Genomic DNA, 25013 nt, shown 5'->3' with positions numbered 1-25013 from the left:
TCCTGTCAGTTATGCAACTGTATCCATACTTTAAGCAACTTGTCTCATTCTTTCCTCCATTACAGATCGAAGTAGTCAATACTTTCAAGAGTGGCACTTCCTTTCAGGGGGCTCTAAGGAGACAGTCCTCCGTCACAAGCCAGACCCAGGATGTAACCAATATTTCTAGCCCTAGTCACGTATCGTTATCCAATGCTCTTTCCTCTCCTACCAGCACATCTGCTGCTGCGGCTGGGCGTGAGTGTGTATTCTTAATGCATCAGACCTACAGAGATGCCAACTTACGTAGCAGTCATTTCAGACTAAGCTACTTTGCCCTTTCCCATCTTGCCCTGTTATTAGTTTACACATACCCCGAAACACATAACATGGTTACTTTGTGTACAGTAGATACTCTCCATGATTCCTTGCAAGTTTTGTTAACTTACTGTTAGGACAGGAATTTCTAGTAATTTTTTTATCCAGTGTATGGAGATTCTGAGTTTATTTGGGGCTTCTGTGTCATATTTTCGCAATCTCATTGGATATATTTTCTACTGCTTGCAAAATAAGTACTTGAAGGAATTCTACAAATATCTTATATGAAGCAATACAGCTTGTCAGAAAAAGGATCATTCCATCTGGAAGACTGTGTCTAATATAGGTTGCTCATGTCCAAGAAAGATGTGCTCTAATTAGCACAGGTACAAGAAGGAACAAGGAAATAGAGAATCTAGTTTATGATGCAAGGCTAAGGGATTAAAGTTTACATGAATGGTGAAAGAATAGATTTGTTATCTCTAAATTCACTGGGAGGTAAGCATTAAGGAAGGAGGGAGCTAGACAAGTTAAAGGACAGTGTTGAAACAACAAAATAAATGTGGTAACAGATTTCTTTGTTAGAAGAAGCAGGTTTCTAAACACTGAAATCCTGACACAGCTTTCTTCTAGATGCAAACAAGCATCCAGTGAAGATGTAGTGAAGTGAATAAAAAATTTGAAGTGGATAATAAGAAAGGGCTGCTTCACTAACAGTAAAATTCCAGTTGCTCAGCAAGACTCTTACAGGTCTAACTTTGTTTTTATTTTTTTATTTTTATTTATTCAGGACTGTAAGTAGCTATTTTGTTTTACAGTATAGCCAGCATTAAAAGTATATTTAAATTTATAGAACTCAGTTTACAAGCTTGTCACTTTACAAAATAATGCAGTATATTCCTTATGCAAGTTTTAGTGAAAAGTTGGCCAAACAGACAAGAAGCCAGTCTTGTCTGTCTAGCCAACAGAGAGAGGAAAGGCAAACAGAGACAAGGCAGGCCAGAGAAGGAAATAAGATTCCAGAACTCCTGCAGAAAAAAGAATCTTGACCTTTCCATTCAGTTTGAGTGCAACCCCCCTCAGTATTTGACCATCAAGCATTTAGACATGCATTAGAAGTTTTGTTGGAATTAAAAGGCAAAGGAGAAACTTTGCTTTTGCTAGGAACCCAAACAGCCATTAAAGTTCCAACTTTGGCAGTTGCTCCTTGGAGAAAATTTGTATCTTTTCTTGGGAAGTTTGGCCTGCTAACTTTTACTCCAACAGCACCAACCGTTTCAGGGCAGAAGCACAATCAAGAGAAGCGAAGTCACTGAGCTACAGGCCACTGCTGTGCCACAGGCGCTGTAACCTGCTTCTGAGAACTCAGAGCCAAAGTTCCCTCATTTCCACACTTGCAAGGCACAAAACACCACACACAAACCAGCCTTTAATCCAGGGAGCGATTTTCCATAATAGCATTTCTACATTTGAGCAGAAAACAGAGCAACTCATTCTGCTGTGGTAAATGTTTCAATAACATCCTGTAGCTAGCAGTCTGAAAGGGTAGATCCAATAAAATCAAAATAGTCAATTTATCTTCCCTATCTTCTCCATTGCAGCAAAGCAACTAAGAATTGGACAGTCTTGCATCTTGACAAAGGCCTTACTAGGTTATGGGCTGAAGTTAATTAATAGAAGAAAGCACAATCTGATACAGTCTTTGATGTCTATTTCTATTTGGAAAAATAAAACGGGTCTACAGAGCTCATCAGTTATACCTACGTTTATTCAGTAAAATAAAAATATATGATTGATTTGTTAAGCTACCAGAGATAGGTATCTCCATTGCAGAGGACAATTAGAGATTGGGCCTTTTAAAGTGGTTATTCTGGCCTGTTAGTATTTTATGACTGCAATATAATGTCTGTTTAGTATCAAACTAGTGTGTCCTTCAAATTAGAACCCTTAGGGAAAGTTTTGATTTATTAATACAACGACACAAACCTAATGAATGCCAGTGAAAAAGCAAAGAAAAAACATTTGTTTTTTATTTTTAAATTGGGTATTTACAGTTGGTTGTTCATCTTCCAGAACCAGGGGAACCTTTCCTAATCCAAATTCCATAGAAATGAGGTGTGTTTTAGTGAATTGGGATTTTCTGAGAAAATTTCAGTTGCAAAATGCACACCTAGGTCTACTTTTCAGCTCCTTGCTTAAAATGTATATGGTGGGACAGGACTGACTTCTTTTCTCCTAGCTCCCAGAATGAATTAAAACATAAATCATTATCTTCTTCGTATGGGGTGGAAGGAAATAATGGGATAATTGTACCTCTGATTTTGAAGCCTTTCTCTCTCTTCAGGAATCCTTAAAATATTGCATATGTAGATATATTATGGGGAGTATCAAGGGAAAACCTTAAGGGTATAGCAAAGACAAAAGGGTCTAATACTTGAAAAGGCCCAATATGAGACACTGTCAGGCAGGTTTATTTTCAGAGAAATGGTGCTCAACATGTTGCAACAATCGGGATATTTCACGTGTATTTTGGGTGCCCAAAATGCAGAGGTTCTGATATCAATACTTAATGAAAAATACAAGAATCACATGATGCTCTATCAATAAGAACATGTAAGTCTAATTCAACAGAGTATTTAGGCAGTTCTTTACTAATTGTATAGCTTTTTAATACTTAGTTCATTGTTACACCTCACCAATCTGTGAGGTCTATTCTGCAGATTTATAACAACATTTTGGAATTTTTAAAAAGTAGGGTTTTGTTCTAGTATTTTTGGGCAGATTAATGTTTGATTCAAAGGTTAGTGAATGCTTAAAAAGAAATCTGCCTGCCAAATGCAGCCACATCTGCAGTAGTTTGTGAAACAGATTAGCAAGTTATTACTTGAAATTTTCAGCTATTCATAAATATGGCACATTCAAATCTTTCATAGGATTGTGGAATACCTTAATTAAAAGCAATTTATACAAAGGAGTATTTGCTACAGTACTAAAGTTTTCCTAGTTATACTGATACTTTTTAGCTGTCATGGTGTTTTTGCCAGTAACAAATAACAAATTTCTAGATGTCAGCATTAATTGATAACAATGAGGTCCATATTTTGAGTCTCTTATCTCTTGAAAAATGTTGCAGCTTTAAATAAACATAGTGAAAATTTCTGCAAATTGAAACCTGTCATTTTATATATTCTGATAAAAGTAGAAAAATCTATTTAAATGCAACCTAAATATGCACATGTATTTAATATGCACACATTTAAGCTACAGAAAATGAAAACATGGGAAAAATAAGGCTCTGTATGTAGTATGGTCTTGGCCAAGTTCTCAGGTTTTGTCATGTTGTGCATGGACACGCATATACACACACAATCTTCTATCATTGGAAAGCTGTTACACTACAGGGTTAAAAGTAGTTTTAGATACCAGGCTATCCCATACCAGCTTTGGTGGATATATATTTAAATGCGTTTGTTTCTACATTTTATTTTGGGAAAGAAAAATCAGATCCAGTGGGGCAATGGAGCATCTTTTTTACTTTTGAAGCTCAGAATTAGTAACACAAAATGTTAGCTTATGCTTAAAATTAAGTATATGCTTAAAGCCTTTGCTACTACATTGCTTAATTACATAGAGGATGAGTAGATCTAACTGTACACAAAGTAAACAAATTATTCTTTATCCTAATCTGTTTATATCTGGTTCTCAGATGTTGTTTATGTTATCAGTATGTAACGCCTTCAAAAGAACATGATTTCAAATTTTCTAAGACACACATTTAATATTCCTTTTTACTTGCTCTTCCTCCTTCCTCTCATTCTCATATATAGTTAATACTGTTCCTAAGTGGAAGCAGCCAGAAACTGTAGGTCCCTTACAAAACCCCCTCCTTTCTTTCATAAAAGGTTATAATTTAAAATATTGTTAGGTGTAGGAAACACTGGGGTAACAACAAACAAACAAAACCAAACCCCACCAGAAGGCAACCTCGCAGATCATGAATCTGCTGTAGTTTCTGTATTTGCAAGTTCCTTTTTCTTCGTTCTGTTGAGGTCTGTCATTTTTGTCTGAGATTTTTAGAAATGAATATTTTCTGGAATCACTTCGAACTTTTTGTTGTATTAACTCTAGCAACAGTGGCCTCAAACAAGCCACTTGTAAGGATGACACAGGAAAAAATACACAGTGGTGAATCCAAATTTTATAGCAGCCAATTGAAATCTTACCAAACAATGACAAAATATTCTCAAAAGTATTTGTCTAACATACAGATCTCTGAAGGTTTTTGTTTGGGTTCTTTTTTTGGTTGGTTTTTAAAAAGTGTTTTCAAGCAAAAGAAGACCATAGCACCCTTAAGGCTGTATTTTTGTTCTGGTTCACTTTTTGGATGGGACTACAATCTTCAAAAGTGGGGCTAATTTACATGGAAATACAACTTTTTTCATTCTCCCTTTAATTAAAAAATAATTGAAATTTATCAGACTTGCCAAGAAACTGTCATTTATAGGTAGGAGCTTTACACACGTAACATTTGCCTTGGGGTGGCACAAGGGCATAAACATCTGCAAATCGTGTCAAACTAACATAAGGCATTCAGCAAGTTTAATTCTAGTGCATATTACAGTCCATTTACTAATAGGTAATTTTAAAGAGAGAGCTTAATTTAGGTATTTGTAATGTTGTGTATGAAAATCAGATTCTTTTGTATCAAGAAAAATTATTTACTGTTATAGCAGCTTTTGCTTTTCCATATTTCTTATATACTTAGTTTCCTATAAATGTAATCATCATTCAGCTGGACAGACTTTAAAACTAAAACTTAAGATAAAATCTTAAGTTTGGATCAAATTTTCTCATGAAGAAAAATGGGAACAAATTTCTCAAGGAAAAAAATATAAAAATCTTCTATTTTAATAAATGTTAAGGCAAAGATTACTGCCCAATGTTGATCTATGTTCAGATCACAGACCAAGTCAAGCGGGCATACCAGCCCTAGTGAAAATGTCGGTTGCTTTCTGTGGCAACATGGTATATAACTATCACATGAGGAAATGGAACAAGCAAAACTTAAAGTCCACATCCATTTAAAATTATGTTTATGAAAGTTGCACCATTTGGGAACATCATTAAACTAGAGACAGAGATACCATATGAAAGCTTAGAAGTTCCCACTGGTTATAACCAAGATTTCACAATCCTGCTGGGACATGCAAGATCAAAATCAACTTCTATATCTTCCCTGTAGGGAAACTAACTAGGTATACAGTCTAAATATAAAACCAAGTCCTCAGCTGGAGATATGGCATGGCAAGAAGGTTTAGACTCCTAATGCAGAAATATGCTCTTTCAAACGGTTGTATAATATATTTAAACTTTGCCAAATCTGATACAAAAATGTCAGACTCCATAATTTTGCAACAATCCTATAATGAAGGAGATATGCTATGGAAAGTGGAAGCCCTACATATGGTTCTGATCTCATACTCTAAAATTCAGTGGAATAATAGCCATGCGAACCTTTTGTGAAATGAGAATCAGGCTTAAGGATTTCATAGAATATGTAGGTATTCTATTTTCCTCTTGCTATGTGTGGTTTGACTTTTCAGCAGCACTTACTGGATTTACTGCATATTTATGTAGAAAGAGAGTAGCACAGATAATGTTATGCATCTGTTTCACTCATTAAAGCAGAAATCTAGAAATTATAGTTTTTCTAAAATTTATTGGTTTTTTCATTTTATCTTTGAATTTGCCCAACTTCTGCATCATACAATCCAGAACATACCAGCCGCAGCATTTACAGGTGACTCCAATACATGCAATATCTTCTCCTGTGGATGCCCAATCTGATTTTACTCACCTAAAACTGGGAGGATTCAAAAATAAACAAAACCAAATATACTGAAGATATGCCTTCTATTTCAAAGCTTTACATATGCAATAGTACTTGACCCAACTCATTTACCTTTGTATAGCTATAGTCTTGATATAGAATAGTATCAGTTACACGTAAGAGTTGGCATCTCTTTGCAAAATTGACCTCTTGTTTACAATTTTATACTAATCACCTTACTGATCTTTCAGTATTGAATTTATTTGCTTTTGCAGTGCCCTACTCTCTACTGTCTGAATATTAAATGTGTTTGTTTTCCCAGAGGGCTAGAGAACATTGGACAAAAGGGTTCAGCAGGAGAGAGTGAAATAAAAAGAGGTTGTGAGTCTTTAACCTTGAGCCTGAAATGAATGTGAACCAAACTCAAGATACTTGGCTTATATGAAGCCAGGTAAACATTCGAGTATAAGCCCACACACTACCAACCATAATACATCTCTTGATGCTTAACAGGCCTTGTGTATTTTGCCTAGATTGTTTTACTTAGGAGTGAGATTCTGAACTTCATCTTTTTCTTCTGATGGGAAAAATTTGTAGTATCTAAAATTCTATTTCTTTTATTTTTCTTGCCTTATGCAGTATAATAAACCTAACTTCAAGGTGGGATGAAACTGAAGAGTTTTTTCTATTACAGCTACAGAGAAGAAAGAAGTGGAAACTTATAGCAATGTCAAAAATGTCCTGAAGTGTTGTCCCCACAGTCTTTTGTTTAAAAGCAGTTCATTTTTTTCTGTTGTCTCCATTACTGTGAGAAAAGGGAGCTGTATCAAACTGTTTGTCTTCCCTTGGCATCGTCAGTGTCATAAAGTATCATTACATGAACTTTACATAGTTCATAATAAAGCAACACTTTCTAGGTTCTATCCATCATGGGTATGTCCCTGCTTTTACATGCTGTACAACCATAACAACATTATATGAAGTTCACCTGCTTTATTTTATCTTCAAAAAAGTAATGTGGGCTTTGTTTCAGCAGAGCCCCTAAATATTTTTACACCAGGTATTACTTCAAATCTTGAACTTAAGCATGTATTAAAAGAATTTGTTGCTGTTGGGCCATGTAACTCTGGGTAAATAGTATTTTTTCAGTTCTTAGCTTAAATATGGTAGTATTATTATATAGAAATTAAAATGCCACCTTTGTATCCAACAAACCCTCTACCCTTGTTTCCACCAACATAATGAAAGAAGCAAGTTTTGTTCCTGTCAGCAATAATTTGATACATTGGGGGATAGACTATGAGCAAGATTTTGAATTGTAATGCAGAAATTCTGTCACTGAATGAGGTGTGACACTAAAAAAAAAAAAAAAAAGTTTTCTTCTAGATGCCAAGCTAAATATGCAAAATTTAAAGTTGGGGAGGGAGTCTCTCCTTAAGTGAAAAATTAATGGAAAACATATATACATCTCTGAAACTGTAGAGAAATTTTAAGGAGGTATTTTTCTACAGGTACTTAGAAAAGAAAACTTATTAGAAAGCTAACTTTATATCTATTCTCAACTTTAGGGATTTGCCCAAGTTTGGCCCTTAAATTACCATTGAAGTCAAAAGATTAACTACTTTAGGTATCAGCAGATCCAAACTAGTTCTAAGCTAATATTTCCAGTAAAAATCACTATGAACAAGTAGAAGCTATTCTAGTAACATCTAAATGTTCCTGCAAGACTTGAACAGTCCATGCCAAAACTTTGCCACAGATCTTCGCACAAAGTGATATAACTGCTGGCTGATTGTAAATTCTGCAATTATATCTTCAGATTGTTGTGTAAACACATTTAAGCAAAAGATGTTAGTGTAGTGTTTTCTTTCAATGGATCATTAGTTCAAGCAGTCACTGCAGAGTACCAAATTCAGGTCATGGCAGGCAGGTTTTTCGTAACTGGCTTTCAAATACAACCTAAATCTATATCTTTCCCTCAGCTGTGTAAGATGTTAGTCAGCTAGCTAGACTGACTAAAAGCTTGGTATTAAATGCAAATTAGATGACAAATTTTGGTATTAAATGCAATATAGATGCTTTCCCTAGTACGGAAATTGGAGTCTCATAAATTGAAGTCAGTTCCTCCCTTGCTAACCCATAGAGGCTTAAACATAGTTTGTGCAACTTGAAGAGCTTTACTTTCGTTGGATTCTACTGGATCTGTTCAAGCATAATATCAAATTGCAAACCTTTCTATTTAAGTAAAAATTTACTTTATCTTTATTAAAAAGAATCCAGCTGGCAAACAGAACCTAAATCTATACAATAAGAAGTGGCTGCATTCAGGAAAATGAAATTCTTTTGTTAATTGATAAGATATACTGAACAGCTGCAACTGAATGAGATGACTGTTATTTTTATTTAGATAGCAGAAATAATAGGTAGCTTTGCAGAAAATGTCACCATATCAGCCCATACTATAAAGTAAGCATGTTACAAAAAGTTTTCTGATTTAAAATAGGACAATATAGTAACATGTTTTTAAGATTGCCTTGACAAAACATACGATTTTTTTCATTGTTTAGACTGATTACTTTGCACTTTAAAATACAAGACAGAAAGGCATAGTTAATGAGGGAATTAGTGTGTCACCTCTTCTCCATGAGTTCTAATCCTATCTTTAGTAATGCAAATGAATCTCTTATCCCGATCTGTTTGTTCACTATACAGAACCATCACATAGCACAGCACAACTCAAAGAGATTCAGCTTTCCTAAAACCCTGGTTTATAATTCCAGGTGCTCTGTCAAAGAGGTGTTAGGTACGCTATATGATTTTAGCATGTAAAATTTATTCTTATCTTCCTCTTGTCTTGCACCTCTGCCAACCTCCTAAAATCTTCTAGTATCCCAAGATCTGGACAAGCTGTTCTGTACCACTCCAATCCTCTATTTTGAGCATAAGCAGTCACATGAACTACTTTTTGTACTGTGCCCTGCTGTTACCAAATGTATGTATAAGAGAAGGGAGAGTATTTGGACTGACCAAAGGCCATGTATCTGAAGATGGCATGACTTAACTTCCGCTATTAGGATTTTTGAAAGATGATGAATATCCAAATTTAGAGAACATAAACAAGAACAAAGGTCAAAGAGGTCAAAATACAAGTCAGCCTCTTTCTCGAATGTGCTGAAATTCTGTACAACTTGGACAACTCCAACCACAGGATCAGCTAGATCCCATAGCTGTAACACTGTGACCCCATGTCATTACTAAAATGCAGTTTGCCAATTGAAAGAGGAATTAGAGCTTTACAAATTAGCGGTATATTAGGCCAACCAATAATGTGCAGCATATTTACATGTAAAAAGATACACATGCCAACCACCAAACCATTTCAAATGTGTGTGAAGAAGCTTTCACAATGCCTGCTTGCACCTTTTCTGCCTCTGCCTGTGTTTTGGTCTCCTCTCTAAGAAATGCTAAAAATTCGCTCATGGACTACATGGAAGTAGAAGGATAGAACTCATACTTAGTCATAAAACATTTGCCAACAGATCACATTTTGCCATTCTGTTTTTTCCTCTCTGCCCCCCCTACCCCCTTCCAAAAAGTTATGTTTTTTTCAGCAGTAAACCAGCACAAACCTTCACTTCTTTTCAGAACTGGTAGGTCACTGGGACATAGCATCTCTCCCTTTGCCCACCCACAGAGGACTTTGTGTCCCCACTCTGCTATGCTCCTCATTCTGTTCCTCTCATTTCCTATTGGGAAAGCAATTTGCACTGTCCCTGACAGTCTGATGGGCTAAGTCTTGTAGTTTATTTTCACCTGTGTTCTTACTGTCAGGTGGTTAATGGCATTAGATTGACCCTGGCATAAGTCAGCTGACCTAGTTTAAAGACTGCATATATGGCATAAATTGTGTCACTTTCAGCATTTAACTTTACAGTTTTACAACTGAGACACAGAAAATGAAAAAGCTTGCTGTTTAACAATGTAATTCAATTCAACCCAACAATCAATACATTATTTTATTACATGTTTTATATATATTAAAAAGTTAAATGGCTAGAACAGTGGGTCTATACTCGAGTGTTTACCTCACATATGCATGAAGGAAAAATAAAAGTTGGTTCAACAATACTATGTTCACATTATCCAGGCTTCCAAGTGTAGTTGTTGTGTGCAAGTTATCTCTGTTCATGTGGTAACTGTGAATTTTTATTTTTTTTTCCCCTGTGGTAGCATGATTATGCTTAGTACTTTGTCTGCTTGGCTTTTTGTGCTCTTGGCTGCATTCATTTAGATTTTGCTTTAAAACATTGATATTACTTATAGTTTTTACACTTGGCTCCTGTGTGTGTCTCTCATGTACCCATCCAACCGTGTCTGTGTTTTGTGCTTTTCTGTTTGTGAAGTGTGATGTGTTATGTGTAATGGTTTTTTAACAATACAAAAGAGACTTTTTTAATTAAAAAAGCCTTCCTACTTACTCACTGCAAAACTATCAACATGCATGGTTTTACATTTGCATTACAATTAACATGGCTTGTCTTTTACTAGGGATGTACCACACGAGTGGACGTTCGCTTTCTTTAACCAGTACTTCCCATCAGTTCTTTGATGGCTTTAAACTTGATTTATTTTAATATTGCAGTTGATACAGATATTCAAAATGCACATAACTGAGCCACTCGTTTATGCATATAACATCCAGAGACTATGGACTTCAGCTGCCTGCACTGCCCTAACCATATGCTACATTTTTCACAAAGTATTCTCTAACACCGTGTTGCCTTTTGAAGGTGCTACCTCTGACACTTCTTTCCTTTTCTCCCCCCAGATCCGCGTCGTGAAGGCATTCCGTAGCTCTCTCTATGAAGGTTTAGAAAAACCAGAATCTAGAACCTCTATTCACAACTTTATGACTCATCCTGAATTTAGGATAGAAGATTCCCAGCCCCACATCCCACTCATTGATGACACAGACCTAGAAGAAGACCCTGCTCTCAAGAAAAACTCGAGTCCACCGTCTTCGCTGAACAAGAACAACAGTGCTATCGACAGTGGAATAAATCTTACAACTGACACAAGTAAATCAGCTACCTCTTCTAGTCCAGGAAGCCCAATACATAGCCTGGAGACATCACTTTAGCTGAAAAGGTCACTGCAAAAAAAATTAAAATAAAATAAAATAAAAAAACCCACAGCAACCGAAATATATATATTAAAAACATTGCTGGCTGAAAAGCTGTTTGAACTCTTATTCACTCTGAGACAAGTGAATGAATTGTTGATCACAATGGTTTTGGGGAAAGAATGAATGGCTGATTTACATACCCCCCCTTGTTCTCTTTCAGAAAAACAACAAAAAAAATCCTCCTGCATGAATGTACTGTACACTTCTGGCCCTTCTTTCTCTCTTTTTGTTTCTTTTTATTTCCTTTTTTTTTTCCTCCTTAAGCAGGAACTGCAGAGGACTTCTTTCTGAGGCTATTTATCCAATTCACTGGTCTGTGAGTTTTTTGAAATGCTTGTGTGGCATGGACTCAATTGTATAGATTAATTTAAATAACTTTTTTGAAGTTGCAAAGCTTAACTTGCACAGTAGATTTGCACCAGTTGGACAGAGGAACTTAAACATTTATGAGACTATATATAGAGATATATACATATAAGTATATACATAATTAATTATATATATGTATATATCTATCTATATATATATATAGTTATATATATATAAAGTTTCTTTGTTGGCATGTTGCCTTGTTTCTGCTCAAATTGCTCTGACTATTTTAACTTATTTATGTCCTAAAAAAGAATGTAATTTGTTTACAAACCTGTAGATAATATCCTTAACTATTTGTAGGGTTAAGAAAGCACTTCCTGCCGAAGTAGTATAAAAATGGCTCAGCTCAGCTCATTGAAAACGTCTGTAATACTGCACCCTGGATATTTTATTACAACCGTGTTCTGATTTCTGCCTGATTTTTTTTTTTTTTGTTAAATAATGTAGATACTGCTAGTAAATAACAAAAGAAGCCAAAATATAACACATTGGATGTAGCATTGTGATCCTATATACAGGGAGGTAAACCAGGCTTCCTTTGTTGCAAATAAAAATCAAAATGATCAGGTTCTCTCTTTTTTTGTTCTCCCTCTGATAATCTGCTTGAATTTGTTTTGGTGCAACATACAATAATGGAGGCTATTTCATTCTTTAAACATATGGCAATGGCTTCCAAAAATATTTTTAAAGAGATACTGTATGAAACTGAGTTGAGTTATAAATATAATTTAAAATAAGTTATATTTGGTTTGTCTATATGGAGATAAAACTAATGTTAAAATATTGTGATATATTGTGTTAATCCTTTTCAGTTAGTAATTTAAGCATTTATTTCCTTATTACTTGCAAAGTACGGGCTGTTGGCATTTTGGATGAAAATCACTGTAGGTTGTTGCTTTGATTTTTTTTTAAAGAAAAATATAATTTCTGCACTATTAGGTCTGAATGAAACTTTATTAATTGTATATTGAAATGTGCTTTGTGTGATTTTTTGTTTTTTTTTTTTTTTTTTTAACCAAGCTTGTCTTCCTGTAGTCACAAGGTATACTGTAACACAGTAATACGTTATTTTACCTAGAGCTTTCTACAAAGAAAGCTATTCTGAAAACCTGCAGTATGGAAGGTGAAAAATATTTTTCAAGATGGTAACAGCCCTGATAACTTAAAATTTATGAGCTTATATAATTGCTATGTCAACCACTTGAATGCTAAGCACTTTGTGGATCACAGATTTTTCATAAATAATTTTTGTATTTAATATAAAGTTTGCTTGGAGACTTTTCAGCATATGATCTTTTCCATAATTGTACAGTGCAAAAGACATTTTGAATTACACAATTGATTATGCCAGATGTGTTGAAAAACACTCTCAAACTAGCTTGAGAAATTGATCTGTTAAGGTATTACTGGTTGTCTTAAAGTTGGCTCATAAAGTGGTGCATCTCTGCAGTCACAAGAACTAAACCAAGCCAGAACTCTCCAAAACAAGATTAGACTCATGGCCAAACTGCAGACTGAACTGACTAAAATGTTTTCAGGGTGCATCAAGACTATTCAGCCAGGTAAAGCTCTAATCAGCTTGAATTGCCAGCTTCCGGACTTTTGTGTAGAAGCTTGAATGTTTTTGGCTCAAACTCTTAGTTTGCTATCTGATCCAAACTTTTCACTGAACAACAGAACAGGTCTTTGAAGGCATATACAACTCTCTTTTCAACAGATAGTGTGACCCGTTTCTTAACAGTAAAAAGCTAGCATGAAAACATAATTATTTTAGCTAAGTCCTAGCAATGAAGTGATTGAAACTCAGTCAGGATTGTTCTTCGCTTTGTAAATATGGTGATCAACCTTTGTATAACATGTATTGGGTTTCTATGGCCTATTTGGGATATCATATTCAGAAGAAAAAAAAGTGTTATCTATTTACAGGGAAGCCTCTAGATTTGGACTTGAACATCTACAGAAGCTGTTAATACTGGAACAATTTATTTTCAGCATCTTAACACTGACTGTTTGCCTTTTTATTTTCAAACTCTCTTCATATTTTTTCTTGGTTTCATTTTTTTAAAATTTTCCTGTAGGAGTACCCCTCCCTAAGGTACCATTTGCAGACTTGAAAACTGTTAAGAAAATGAACACTGCATTCTGTGTGTATATAGTAAAACATATATAAACTGAGATGCATAGAAAACTTGGGCTTTTGTGAGCAGAGACTGTGCTTTATGTATATGATAAATGATAGACTTTTTTTTTTTTTTTTAAAGCAGAATAGCTATGACCTTTCAACTACAAGTTGTGCATCACAATTCCTTTCTTTTATTGCTTGACCTCTCTGTGATGGGAACAATGGATCAAAACCCAAAATGATCAGTTTGTTAAAATTCCCTGCAATATATAAATGCTCGCTCTCTACGTACTGTACTTAGCAGCATGAGATTTGTGGACAACAATACAGTGGTACATTGGCAATCCATCCCACTAGGGGTTATTAATATATGTTCATTCATCTGTTTTTATGAATTTTTTTATCTAGACAATAATTGTAAATAAAGAACTTACTCTGTCTGTTCATTTAATACTATGCAAAAGGTTATGCTTTCTATTGTTATTCTTATTCCTACAGTGTGATGCTGGAATGTTTGTGGTTTCAAAAAAAAAAAAAAAAAAGACAAAAGTAAGTAAAATATGTGATGTAAATTATTTTATAGTTTGAAACAAAATGATAAAGTTTTACTCTTGCTGCTTTCTGTCTAGTAGATCTCTCTTGGCAGGAGCACAAGTGGAAAATTTAAAGAAATAAATTCACAAAGCAGCATGAACAATAATGGTCTGAACGTAACAGCTTTCTTTATTTTCACCTGAAGTCATTAGATCTAGCTTTGGATTCCCACCGGGATATTTAATGTAAAGGTGTATGTAAATCTTCTGGATTGGCAGTAAGAAGCCAGCTTATACCAGTTAGTGGTTACACTTTCATTACACCCAGGTGATGAGTCAGCCCAGAGTGCTTTTAATTCCTGTCTGACTATGGGTCAGTGTAATGCCTAAAAAAATGACTCGGTCCATGCTGTGGTGGTGCATGGTGGTGGCAATGGCTGATGTGAATGCTGCAGTGAAGTCAGCTGAAATTATTAAGTACAGTATAAGTAAAAGGGATGAAGCCCCTGTGAGTTTAATCTTGGTCCTAAGACTAACAGACATCGAAGTCTGTTTTCCTATGACTTTGGCCCATATGACATATCCCTCCATTTATATATATTTTTTTCATTTCTTTACCCCTCTGTCACGATCAGAAAAATTATCTTTGAAACTTTCTAGAACTGGGGAGTTCAGTCCAGAACTCGTGTCCTGCCACTTAAGACCTTAAAAACTGTGCATATGAAATGCCAGGGAAAAATGAGGGAATTCTCATTCTGGTGCTCAGACCCTCAGCCCAGAAGCTCCTTCCTTTCTTTTCAGCTTAGACTAATGCAGTTGTGCCATAAACTGCAATACAGCCTGTGATCATACAGTATTATTGATCTAGCAACAGCAACGTTTAGAAGTTAGCCAGACAGACATACTGGGTTGTACTTCTCACACAAGGTGTGAGGTGAGCAACTGTCATATAATCTCATTTTTTAAAGGTAAAATGCTTCAAATTACAGATTTACCTGTCTTCTCACCTAGATTTCAAGTTTTACCCACAAATTCTGTGTGTCAAGAAATATTTGATAGCAGCCAAAACTACAGTGAAATAGTACGATACTGGGAGAAAAGTTACCAATAAATAAAAATATATTCAACATAGTAAATTCAACAAAAACCCTACAGAAAACAGTTGTTAGCAGATTTCTTGGATTAATTGAGCTTTACAACTACTTTGGAATTAAACTGTTTTCTGCTTTGATTTTGTGAGCTCAGTCTAGGTAACAATCTGAAAATATTTTTCTTTTAATTCTCTGTCACTCATTTACCTCCTTCCTACACACATAACTTTATTTACAGCCTTAGTCCAAGTGCTTCTGGCAGGACTCTTCATCTCTGCAAAAAAAAGTATGCATGTGTTGAGGTGTTAGTAAGAAAGAGAACTGGGCTTGTTCAGTGCATTTTAAGTACTGTGTATATGTTAAAATTTGTCAGCTTCAGTGACCTATTTTATGAGTTGCACCTTTCAAGGGCATTTGTGAAATACTTCCTTAGCACTGCATGGATGTGCGTTGTACCTGTAAATTTAGAAGAGTAACAGGGATGAAGTTCCCTGCTACACTAACTTCCTATTCTTTGCATCAAATTGAAGATTCAGAAAGGCATATAGTATTTGAAGTTATTAGTCCATCACATCAAACTAAGACTGATATCCTGATTCAAAATAAGAATGCCAGGTTTTATTCTTGCTATTCTTCTTTTATCCATACTAAATATACTGCTGAGAAGACAACGGAGGGTAGTCATGCATGCCTAGATAGAAAAAATCAAATGCTGATCACGTATGCTGATGCTGCACTAAATGCCACTATATGTATTTGTCATGACATGCTGTACTGATACAGAATGGGGGAAATGGTTCATAAATAGCAGATGAAGGAGAGGCAAAAAGAGAAGAGCAGGGAGAAAGAGGAAGAAAATGCAGGTGCATATATAGTTCACTTATACTGAAATGAAATAAAATCCTAATTGCTTATTATTGGCTTGATCTAGGCATTGAGTTCTAATACAAGAGATACTCAAATACTATTCTCTGTCTACCAGCCTTTTCTAACTAAAGTCCAAATTCATGAATAAGCTGAGGTTTCCAAAGGGAGATCAAGACCTCTAGCTGGAAAACACTGATTTACAAAACTCTTGCTCAGGTGTTACTCCAAACCTGACATCTGTCTGACCAGAAGGTTGACCAGAAGTAGATGATCTCCAGTATCCCCTTCCAACTTAATTTTTTCTATTATTCTATGATATGAAAATAAATGACACGATTTGTGGTATTGGTTTACTTCAGTGTACTAGTGAACTACTCAGGCTGTGAGAGGACCGGGGTTCGACGCTTCAAACTTCCTGTTGGTATTACAGTATTATTATAGTTGCTTTTGAAGACCCACCAAAAGGTAAGTAATAGACAGTTCCTACTGATGTTTGTATTCCTTCAGCAGTGTGAGACATTATCATAATAAAACATAATAAAAAGTATGTGATAAAATTTGTTCATGGACCAGATCAGGACTAGGGTCCACATATAAATTGCCCTGGATTATAAACTACAAATTGATATTTCTAATTTTATCAGTACATGCTCAGTTTTGTTCACCAACACGTTGATATGAGAGGTACTGAATAAGACAAAGTGTCTGATTTTGAATTTCTTTTTACAAACAGGTATTAACGGGCATGATCTAACTTGGTGGAAACTGAAGAGAAGTTACTAAATAACTTATTAAATAAGGTAGACTGTTGAAAAATACAAATCAAAGGAAATATTTACAACAATGTTTTCTCCCACATGTTCAAATAAACTTTGATTATCTGTGTATCTGGGAGACCATGTTTGCCTGGTACCAAATGAAGTGTTAAACTCCAAGTAAGGGAATGTACTTCACTTTGTCTGTGATGGATTTGTTAACTTTCCAAGCAAATTATAAAGCACTTCCCCTTGTCTGTGTGCATTTCAGAATCATTAGGAGTTGAGCTGGTATAAGCAGTGTTGGTGCATAGCCAATGAAATGACTTCAGTTTTTACAAGATAGTCTACGATTATGAAAATCAGAAAAACAAGTTATCTAGCTTTCTTGAAAAAACTTTGTAGAACATTTATGTCATCTGTTTAAGATGACCCTATATGTATTTGTAAAGCCTCCTAGTGCTTTCGTCAGCAGGTTATTTCAAATTATTTCAGATTCAAGTTTCGTGAGAGGCATTTTAAATGATTTTCTAAAAAGATTAAAGAAAATAAGATCAACATTATTAGATGACAAATCACATGAATAAGTTACCAATACTTTCTCATCAAAGCATGTCAACTAGGAAAGCTTTCTTATGCTTACTTTGCATATGTATAATTAATTATAATTGTTAATTTGACCCATGTTTGGAATTCTTTTATAAAAGACAAAGATTACAGGAGTTATAGAACATGGCTACCTGTCATTGTGTACATAAATAGTGTTTTACATTTGGGAAGTAACTGAATCAAATAGTATGCTTTCTGTTGCAAACGAACATGCTAAATGCATAACACTATTACATAGCTACCTGTGATAAACTTGCTATTCCACTAAAAGGCATTGTACACTCTCTTATGTGCCAGTACTAGTGTTTATGTAGTTACATGGTCTCAAACAGACTGCTTATCTACTTTTTTTTTATTGTTGCTGGATAATTTCAGTTGCTTTCCATGACTCGTCTCAGCATATGATTTGGTGGGGGCTAGTGCTGGAGCAGAGAAGCAGCAGCAACAACTGATCAGAGAATCAAGCCACAATTATTTCAGATTAAAATACTGTTCTACCAAGCCTACAACAAAGGGAATTGAACAGATGCCTCTAGAACTCCCCATCCCCCAAACACAGAGCATTCAGTGCTTTTGACTGTCTGTCTGTCTTACAGCTAAGGTACCAAGCCTATCATAGAGAATTACGGTTTCAGAAGCAAAAATGCAGAGTCATTAGCATCTGCTCAGTGGCTGCTGCAGAGCAAGATGATTTTCTGCCAGACATAAGCTTGCATCCGACAAAATACAATCATGCTTCACGTTAGCTGACATTCTTGCTGGAAGTACAAGCAAGGCTGCAGAGACTGACCTCTTTACAGAGCTGTAGGATGTACAACAGTGGCCGTATCCAGGGAAGCCATTTCTGATTATATATGTACCTTTTTGCTGGAGTTTAATCTACCATCAAGAATTTAAATCACTTCTAGTTGGTTTTATTATCCTATTTTCTCCACTCATGAGGGATTTGGTTATTTTCAGTATTTTTCTATTACATTTTTTGTGCTATCACCTGTAAGCCTGAGGTGATAAAAAATGGTCTTAGTGATATATGCCTTTTTACCTATTTCCTTGTATTAAGGTCAATAGCCTCCTATATCCCATGACTCCTGGATATAAATTGTATTTTCACTGTATGAGAAAATACAGAGGAAAACCACATTGGTTGAGTATACTGTAGGAATGATTGAATTGCCTTTCTTTTCATTTTCATGTTTAAGGATAGAAGCACTACCTAATAATGACAAAGCATTTTGTCTCCTCAGTGTTCCTGCGCATCTGATGCTGCCAGTACATTTCGTTCTTGAAAATTTCCAGGCTGATCTATGATATGCCACTGGCAGAGCATCCTTATGCTAATAGTGAGCAGGGTGGAAATCTGCCATCCCTCCAAACACCAGACACTAAAAGTACTAGCTGATACAACTCTTATACAACTTTGAATTACATCACATCAGAAGAATACTTTGCTGCCTAATTGTAGTCAATAAAATGTTTGCTTAAGATTTACATTCTTTATCAATGGAGAACCCCTGCAGTCTTGCCATACTTAAGTGTTCATTTGTATTCTTGAATCCTGAAATGGGATGAAACTGTAGTTACAATTTGAGATTCGTTTGTTCAGTAGTTCACATAATGCACAGGCTACATTGTACAAATCATGTCTTTATAAAAAAATTCAAAAGAAACTTTCTTCAGGTTCCCCAGCAATCTGAGATTTGGTAGGGCAGTTTCGTGGGGAACTCAGACAGGTAGTTAAGCCTCATACTGAATGATGTCTCCTTATAAATTAGTTCCACAAAAACATCATTAAAAAAATGTTATCAAAGTAGAAAAAAATTGAACCTGGTTTTAGAACATAGCAACTAATCATCGAATTACCCTGGGCTCAGAAAACACCTACTTTTGATGTTAAGACTTCGCAGGCATTATCACAAAGGAGAGGAGAAGAAATCTTACTTTTACCATGGTAGCAGCTTTAAAAAATACTGTGTTTGTTCCTGAGGCTGCAACTAAATGATGTCAGAATGGCAGAAAAGCCACTATAGCTCTCTCCATTTGTTCTCATTGCTACAGCCCTGTGAAAATGAGCTTTGAAGATGTTACGAGGAACACTTTAAGAAAATTTCTATTAAGATAATTTCAGTAAATAGTTACAAAATTCCTAAAATAATATGCAAGTTTGCTTAAAAAAAAACCAACTGTGCTTTATTTGAAAATTAATTTTCTTTAAAAGATAGGTCTCCTTCCCTTTTTTATTTCTGAGAAGTCTTTTCTAATAACATCTTCACAGAGCTTATAATTTCAAAGACTACTTGCAAGCAGTCATACTGAACTAAGAATGAAACTACTGCACTTGTCCTTTAAGCCTGCAAAATTGAAAAGCAAATTTTTCCACTGGTTTAAACAACGGTCTTCTCAAAAAGTCCTGTGTTATTTCAAAGCCACTAAAGCTCAAACACTAATCAAGATAATTTCAACACAGAAAAAAGGTTCTTTTTTTTAAAAGAAGAATATAGCTAACACCTATTAGAAACTTTTTCAAGACTTAAGTGCCTGAAGCTCAATTACAGGCTAAGCCAAAAGGTACAAGTGTTTGAAATCTTGTAATGAGAGGGACTGTTGGCATTTGCAAACCAACAAAAACAATAGGTGCAAAAAGGAAATCTTTGGAAGTCCTATTCTGCAGAAGTACTAGGTATCCAGAAAGTGTAATTTTGTTAACAACAGTCGTATGTATCTATCAATTATTAAAATCAGACGACTGAGCTATATTATTTCTACTACTATCATAGATTTATCTAATTTGCAGATATAATGAGCATGAACACCACCAAAAATTGGTCAGCTTGAATAGATGTAGTAGTTACAGGTGTGTGAGCTACTTGAGATGAAGCATTGATGTAATAGCAAACAAGCACATTAACAGAGGAGAATACTTCATGGGGGAAGCAGGGGAGAAAAAAATTCTGCTGTGTGATGGTGTTATGGGACAACCTGCAGCTTGAACAGCTCTGCGCTGGTTTGCTGACAAGTAAAGTTAATGAGTTGAGAATGTGGTAAAGGACAGTGTACACCATTTTATTTCTTGGAAAGGCTCAGTGGAGTAATTCACTTCTGTTCAAATATTATGTCCTTCAAGATTCTTTTGACCTGTAGTGTGTTACTAAGCAAGTTTGGAAGAGATGAATGTAGTGTTCCTGGTGAAGTTAGTAAGTGTTGTCTGTTGCATCAATAGACAGCCCCCTGCCCCCCTCCCCCCCCCCGCTTTGGTTTATAGCCTATCATGTTCTTGCTCTTTTTGTTTGTCTCTGATTTTGCTGCTTGTCATTAGAGAGTTTCAGAAACTTCCTCGTAAGATTTGGGCTTTTAGGGGTCAGAATAGTGCAGCAAAGCTCCTCTGAGGAAATAATGTTTTTATTCTCTCATCCCAAAATCACGATTACCTTTGATGGCAATGAGAGGCATTTACAACCTTAGTCTGGACCCACAAAAATTATTTCACTTCTTTGGAATATGATTTCATTTGTTGTGATTGCTTCTCACTTCTTTTCTAATCTGTTATGTTTTGAAATCACACTTGGAGCCCTGTAATTGAAGTAATTTCTATAAATAATGAAAAATTACAGTGTTCCGTGTTTTAATACATTATTCTCTAGCTTTCAATATCTCACAGTTACTATTACTCTTCATTTCACATTTCAACTAATAGACCACAGATATCTTTTACCTATTTCAGTAGCCGTCTCTTCTCTGCTGTGAGTTCACCCAAGCATAAGCTTTCTCATTAGTACTATCACTGGCTATCGGTGCTTTTTGTAGGTTGCTTGATAGACAGAAGGCTAATTAAGGGTGCAGGAGAACTATGGACTTGTACTTTGAGATGTTTGCTGCTTAGGATATCTTTACTGATGTGGAAGCACAGAGTATCTCAGTGTGAGAAGCCATGTTCTGTGATTAAAAACAATCCTTGATTATAAGCAAGGCATAAATGAATGTTGTGATGTATTGCTTTCTAAATAGGAAGGCAGAATTAAGATAGGAATTACCTACACTGAAAATCAATCAGATTTTAAAGATCCTTCTGATACATCTTAAAATTCATTGAAAAACTAAACTCCATCAGACTCTCTTACTGCTTGTTCTTGTGCTTAATCTTAATCTGCCTATCTCAGTAAATGATAATGCAAGCAGTAGTGTGTTTAGTATTGATGTTAAGTATTTTGAAATCTGTATTGTTTTAGCCTTAAGGGAGATTTTTTCTTTTCCTGAACCTCCTCTTACATAATGGATCTCCATTTCCCTTTGCAGTGATTATTTTTAATTTAAATCTATCAAGTCATATTGTATTTCTTGGAGTAACTTCTGTGTTAGGTTTTTTAAGCTATTCTTCAGATTATAACACTGAAATTAAGAAAGCACGCAACTGACTTTTATGTGCTTCTTGTGGCATTGAAGGCTGAGGTAACACTGCAGCAATGCAGTGAATTGTTGCCACAAGATTAATATGTTTTGGTTTCAGACATAGGGAAATGCCAGGAACAGGTTTTTGCATAAAAAATAGCTAATTTCCAGTCAGAGTACACAGATGTGCTTTTTGATATGGAAAGCTGAAAAAATAAATAGCAGCATTACATTTCCAAAAACTATGGTAATGTGTTCTTGTCCCTACAATCACTGACAAACCCTCAGAGGTTTGTGATTGAAAAAACTGATACTGTACATGTACCATGTCACACAAAGGCTTGTAAACCTGTCAGATTTGTACAATATCCATTAACCTTCATAACACATCTATACAGAGAAACAGTTGCCACAGAGAGATGACAAAAGGGACACTGCACAGAATATAAATTAGACCACGATCTTTTAGAAACTTCTCTCAAGATCTGGATTGCATTAGTTTCTAATGTTATAGAAAGGCTGTGCTTTGTGTTTGAGAGTCACAGGTGAAAAGCATTATGCTACATTGGAAGAACAATGGCTGAATGATGTAATTTTAAAAATCGTAAACTGCTTTTGTTTTAAGTATTGTACAGTATAACACAGCCAGAATGCTCCAGGATCTAGGGACTATGGTAATGCATGTGATAATAATTGTAATGATTACCCATACTCAGTTTTCATGATGTATATGCAATCCTCTGATCTGGCACCAATGGGGGTAGAGGGCATTCTCCACGATGTTAATGGTCCATGCTATAAGAAATACTTTCTTTCAAATTGAGTTGAAAATACAGCTGATACAACCCAGATTTGAAGAACGTGTTATGAATAACACTAGACGGCAAGAGTGTATAATCAGTAGGACACAAATTCTCCACAGGTCCTACAGCCCACATTGCACAACACTACTGCATAGTGTCACCAAAGTGCAAATATTTCTGTGTATTCCTCTGCAGGTTTAATGAATACCCTACACATAACAGTTACTTCCACCACATCGACACTTTTGTATGAAGAATGACTAACTTACAAATTATCTAACCTTTACCTTCAAAATGAATTTTTATTTCTATAGAATAGAAATTGTGTTCATTCACCCATAGTGGATTCCCTCAGCATAGATTAAAATACAGCTATAAAAGGCACACAACATAAGAACTGAATCTCATTAACATCATTTTGTGCAGTCCATCACTACGAAAACAGCAAATTATCACTTGAAGCAGTCTCTCTTCAAGCTTCAGTAATTCCCAGAAAACTGCTGAGCTTTGAAGCACTCCCTTATATGTTAAGTTATTCTGATCAAAAGGAAGAACTGTGTCTAAGAATTGCTTTTGCTTTCTGATAAATTTTTCTTTTTTTCTTTTCCCTGTTCTTTTGTTGTTGTTTTGTTTTGGGTATTTTTTTTTTTTTAAATTGCTCTGGGTGGTATTTTGGTTTTGGCAGCTGGATTATCAAAATAAACCAACCAAAAAATAGATCATTAGATTGTGCACCTGTTCAGGAGTTTTGGGGGGTTGGTTGGTTTGTATAAAAACAAACAAACAAACAAAACATGCTCAACAGCAATGTAGACGGTGACAAAAATTTTGGGGGATTTTTTTTCTTTTCGGGGATTCTTCTTTTCCATTTGGCTTAAACATGGCTGCAGGAAAGGTTGATAATAGTCTAATGACTGAGTAATATATTTTTAAATCTTTAGGAATAGTACTTAAAACTTTTCTACACAAAAATTAATTAAATTATCCATCTTGAGGATAACAAAGATGAACAAACAAACAAGTTCATCAAACCATTCTTATTTTTACATTGAGTTGAAAGACTAGTCTTTTTCATATCCAGCAGTTCCTGTATGTGAGTCACAATCTTTTGCAGGAGCACTTGATGTGCTGGGAGCATAGATAAGCATAATACACATCACAAACACTACTCCAGAGGAGTGAATTCTGTTACTCCCCCAGTGAATCCACAGGACAAATGACAGAACATTCTGAGGCATGACAAGGAGAATGGACTAAGAAGTTTGGGAAGCTGTAAGTTGTTGAGGCAAAGGATCTTTGTCAAGGTGGAGAATTCTTTATTGGCTTGCAGAGTGTACAGGACTTGAGATTGTAAATTGGGTTCCTATAGCCAGAACTTTGTGCCCCAGGTACAAGAATGCAATGTTTCCACATATCATATAAATGTAGCTATAAGCTTAGAGTAGGAGCTCTTCTGATCTCCTTCAAAGTAGGGGAATAGCATACCCTCCAGCAGTTCTAAATTAATTTCTCATCATTAAAACAGACTAGCTCTCTTCTGGTCATCTTTTCATTGTATTTTCTTATCATGTTTTTAAATGCAGACCTTCAAATCTACCCATTAGTTATGCAGATCATCAAAGCTTCATTTAACAGCCACACTTCTGATTTCACACCTTAAAAAAAGCAATCATCAGGTCACTCTGTGGAATAGTTTGCTGAAACCATTGTGACAAGGAAACAGAGGGACAATACAGCTTTCTTCTAGTGGAAAACTCAATAGGATACTTATTTGTCTCATCAGCGATATAGTCCATGGGAAAATTTAGGATAATGAATTGTTAGGCTTCTAGCATACAGTGTAAAGTTGAAGCTCTCAAAAAGCAGTGGAACATGCATCCAGAAAAGGGCCTGAATTAGCCATATTTAGTTCTAGGACTTGAAATGTCATTGAGAAGCCTACCACCATTGCAGGTGGTGAGTACATGGATTGGCTATTGATGGTTGAGATGAAAACTTCTAGGAGAGGTTCTCAGACAGATAATAATAAGGACTTGAAAGACAAATTGACAACTAATCAGTTTACTCGGCCTGTGACTTACAAATCATGATCAGCAGAGAGCTTCAAGGTCAATAATGTTCCAAGAGTTTGTCAAAATCCTGTCAGAACTTGAATCTGTCCTTACA

At 35.4% G+C, this 25013-nt stretch overlaps 1 protein-coding gene across 20 annotated transcripts in view; it reads left to right on the top strand.

Annotated features, from left to right (window-relative positions):
- ATP2B2 (ATPase plasma membrane Ca2+ transporting 2) overlaps window positions 1–14506 on the top strand; it is a 442871-nt gene extending 428365 nt beyond the window's left edge. For 13 of the 20 annotated variants that reach the window (XM_052776594.1, XM_052776599.1, XM_052776592.1 and 10 more), the window contains one exon: window positions 10956–14506. In XM_052776594.1, coding sequence (XP_052632554.1) covers window positions 10956–11267 — 312 coding nt within the window. In that variant the 3' untranslated portion in view covers window positions 11268–14506. Of the gene's footprint in view, window positions 1–65; window positions 238–6449; window positions 6579–10955 lie in introns of all 20 variants that reach the window. The other 7 variants (XM_052776604.1, XM_052776607.1, XM_052776610.1 and 4 more) reach the window with 4 other exon arrangements.
- Window positions 14507–25013: the final 10507 nt, after the last annotated feature.

The sequence above is a fragment of the Harpia harpyja genome, chromosome Z (genome assembly GCF_026419915.1).
Source record: "Harpia harpyja isolate bHarHar1 chromosome Z, bHarHar1 primary haplotype, whole genome shotgun sequence".
Lineage (NCBI taxonomy): Eukaryota > Metazoa > Chordata > Aves > Accipitriformes > Accipitridae > Harpia > Harpia harpyja.
This window is presented reverse-complemented; position numbering and strand designations above follow the sequence as displayed.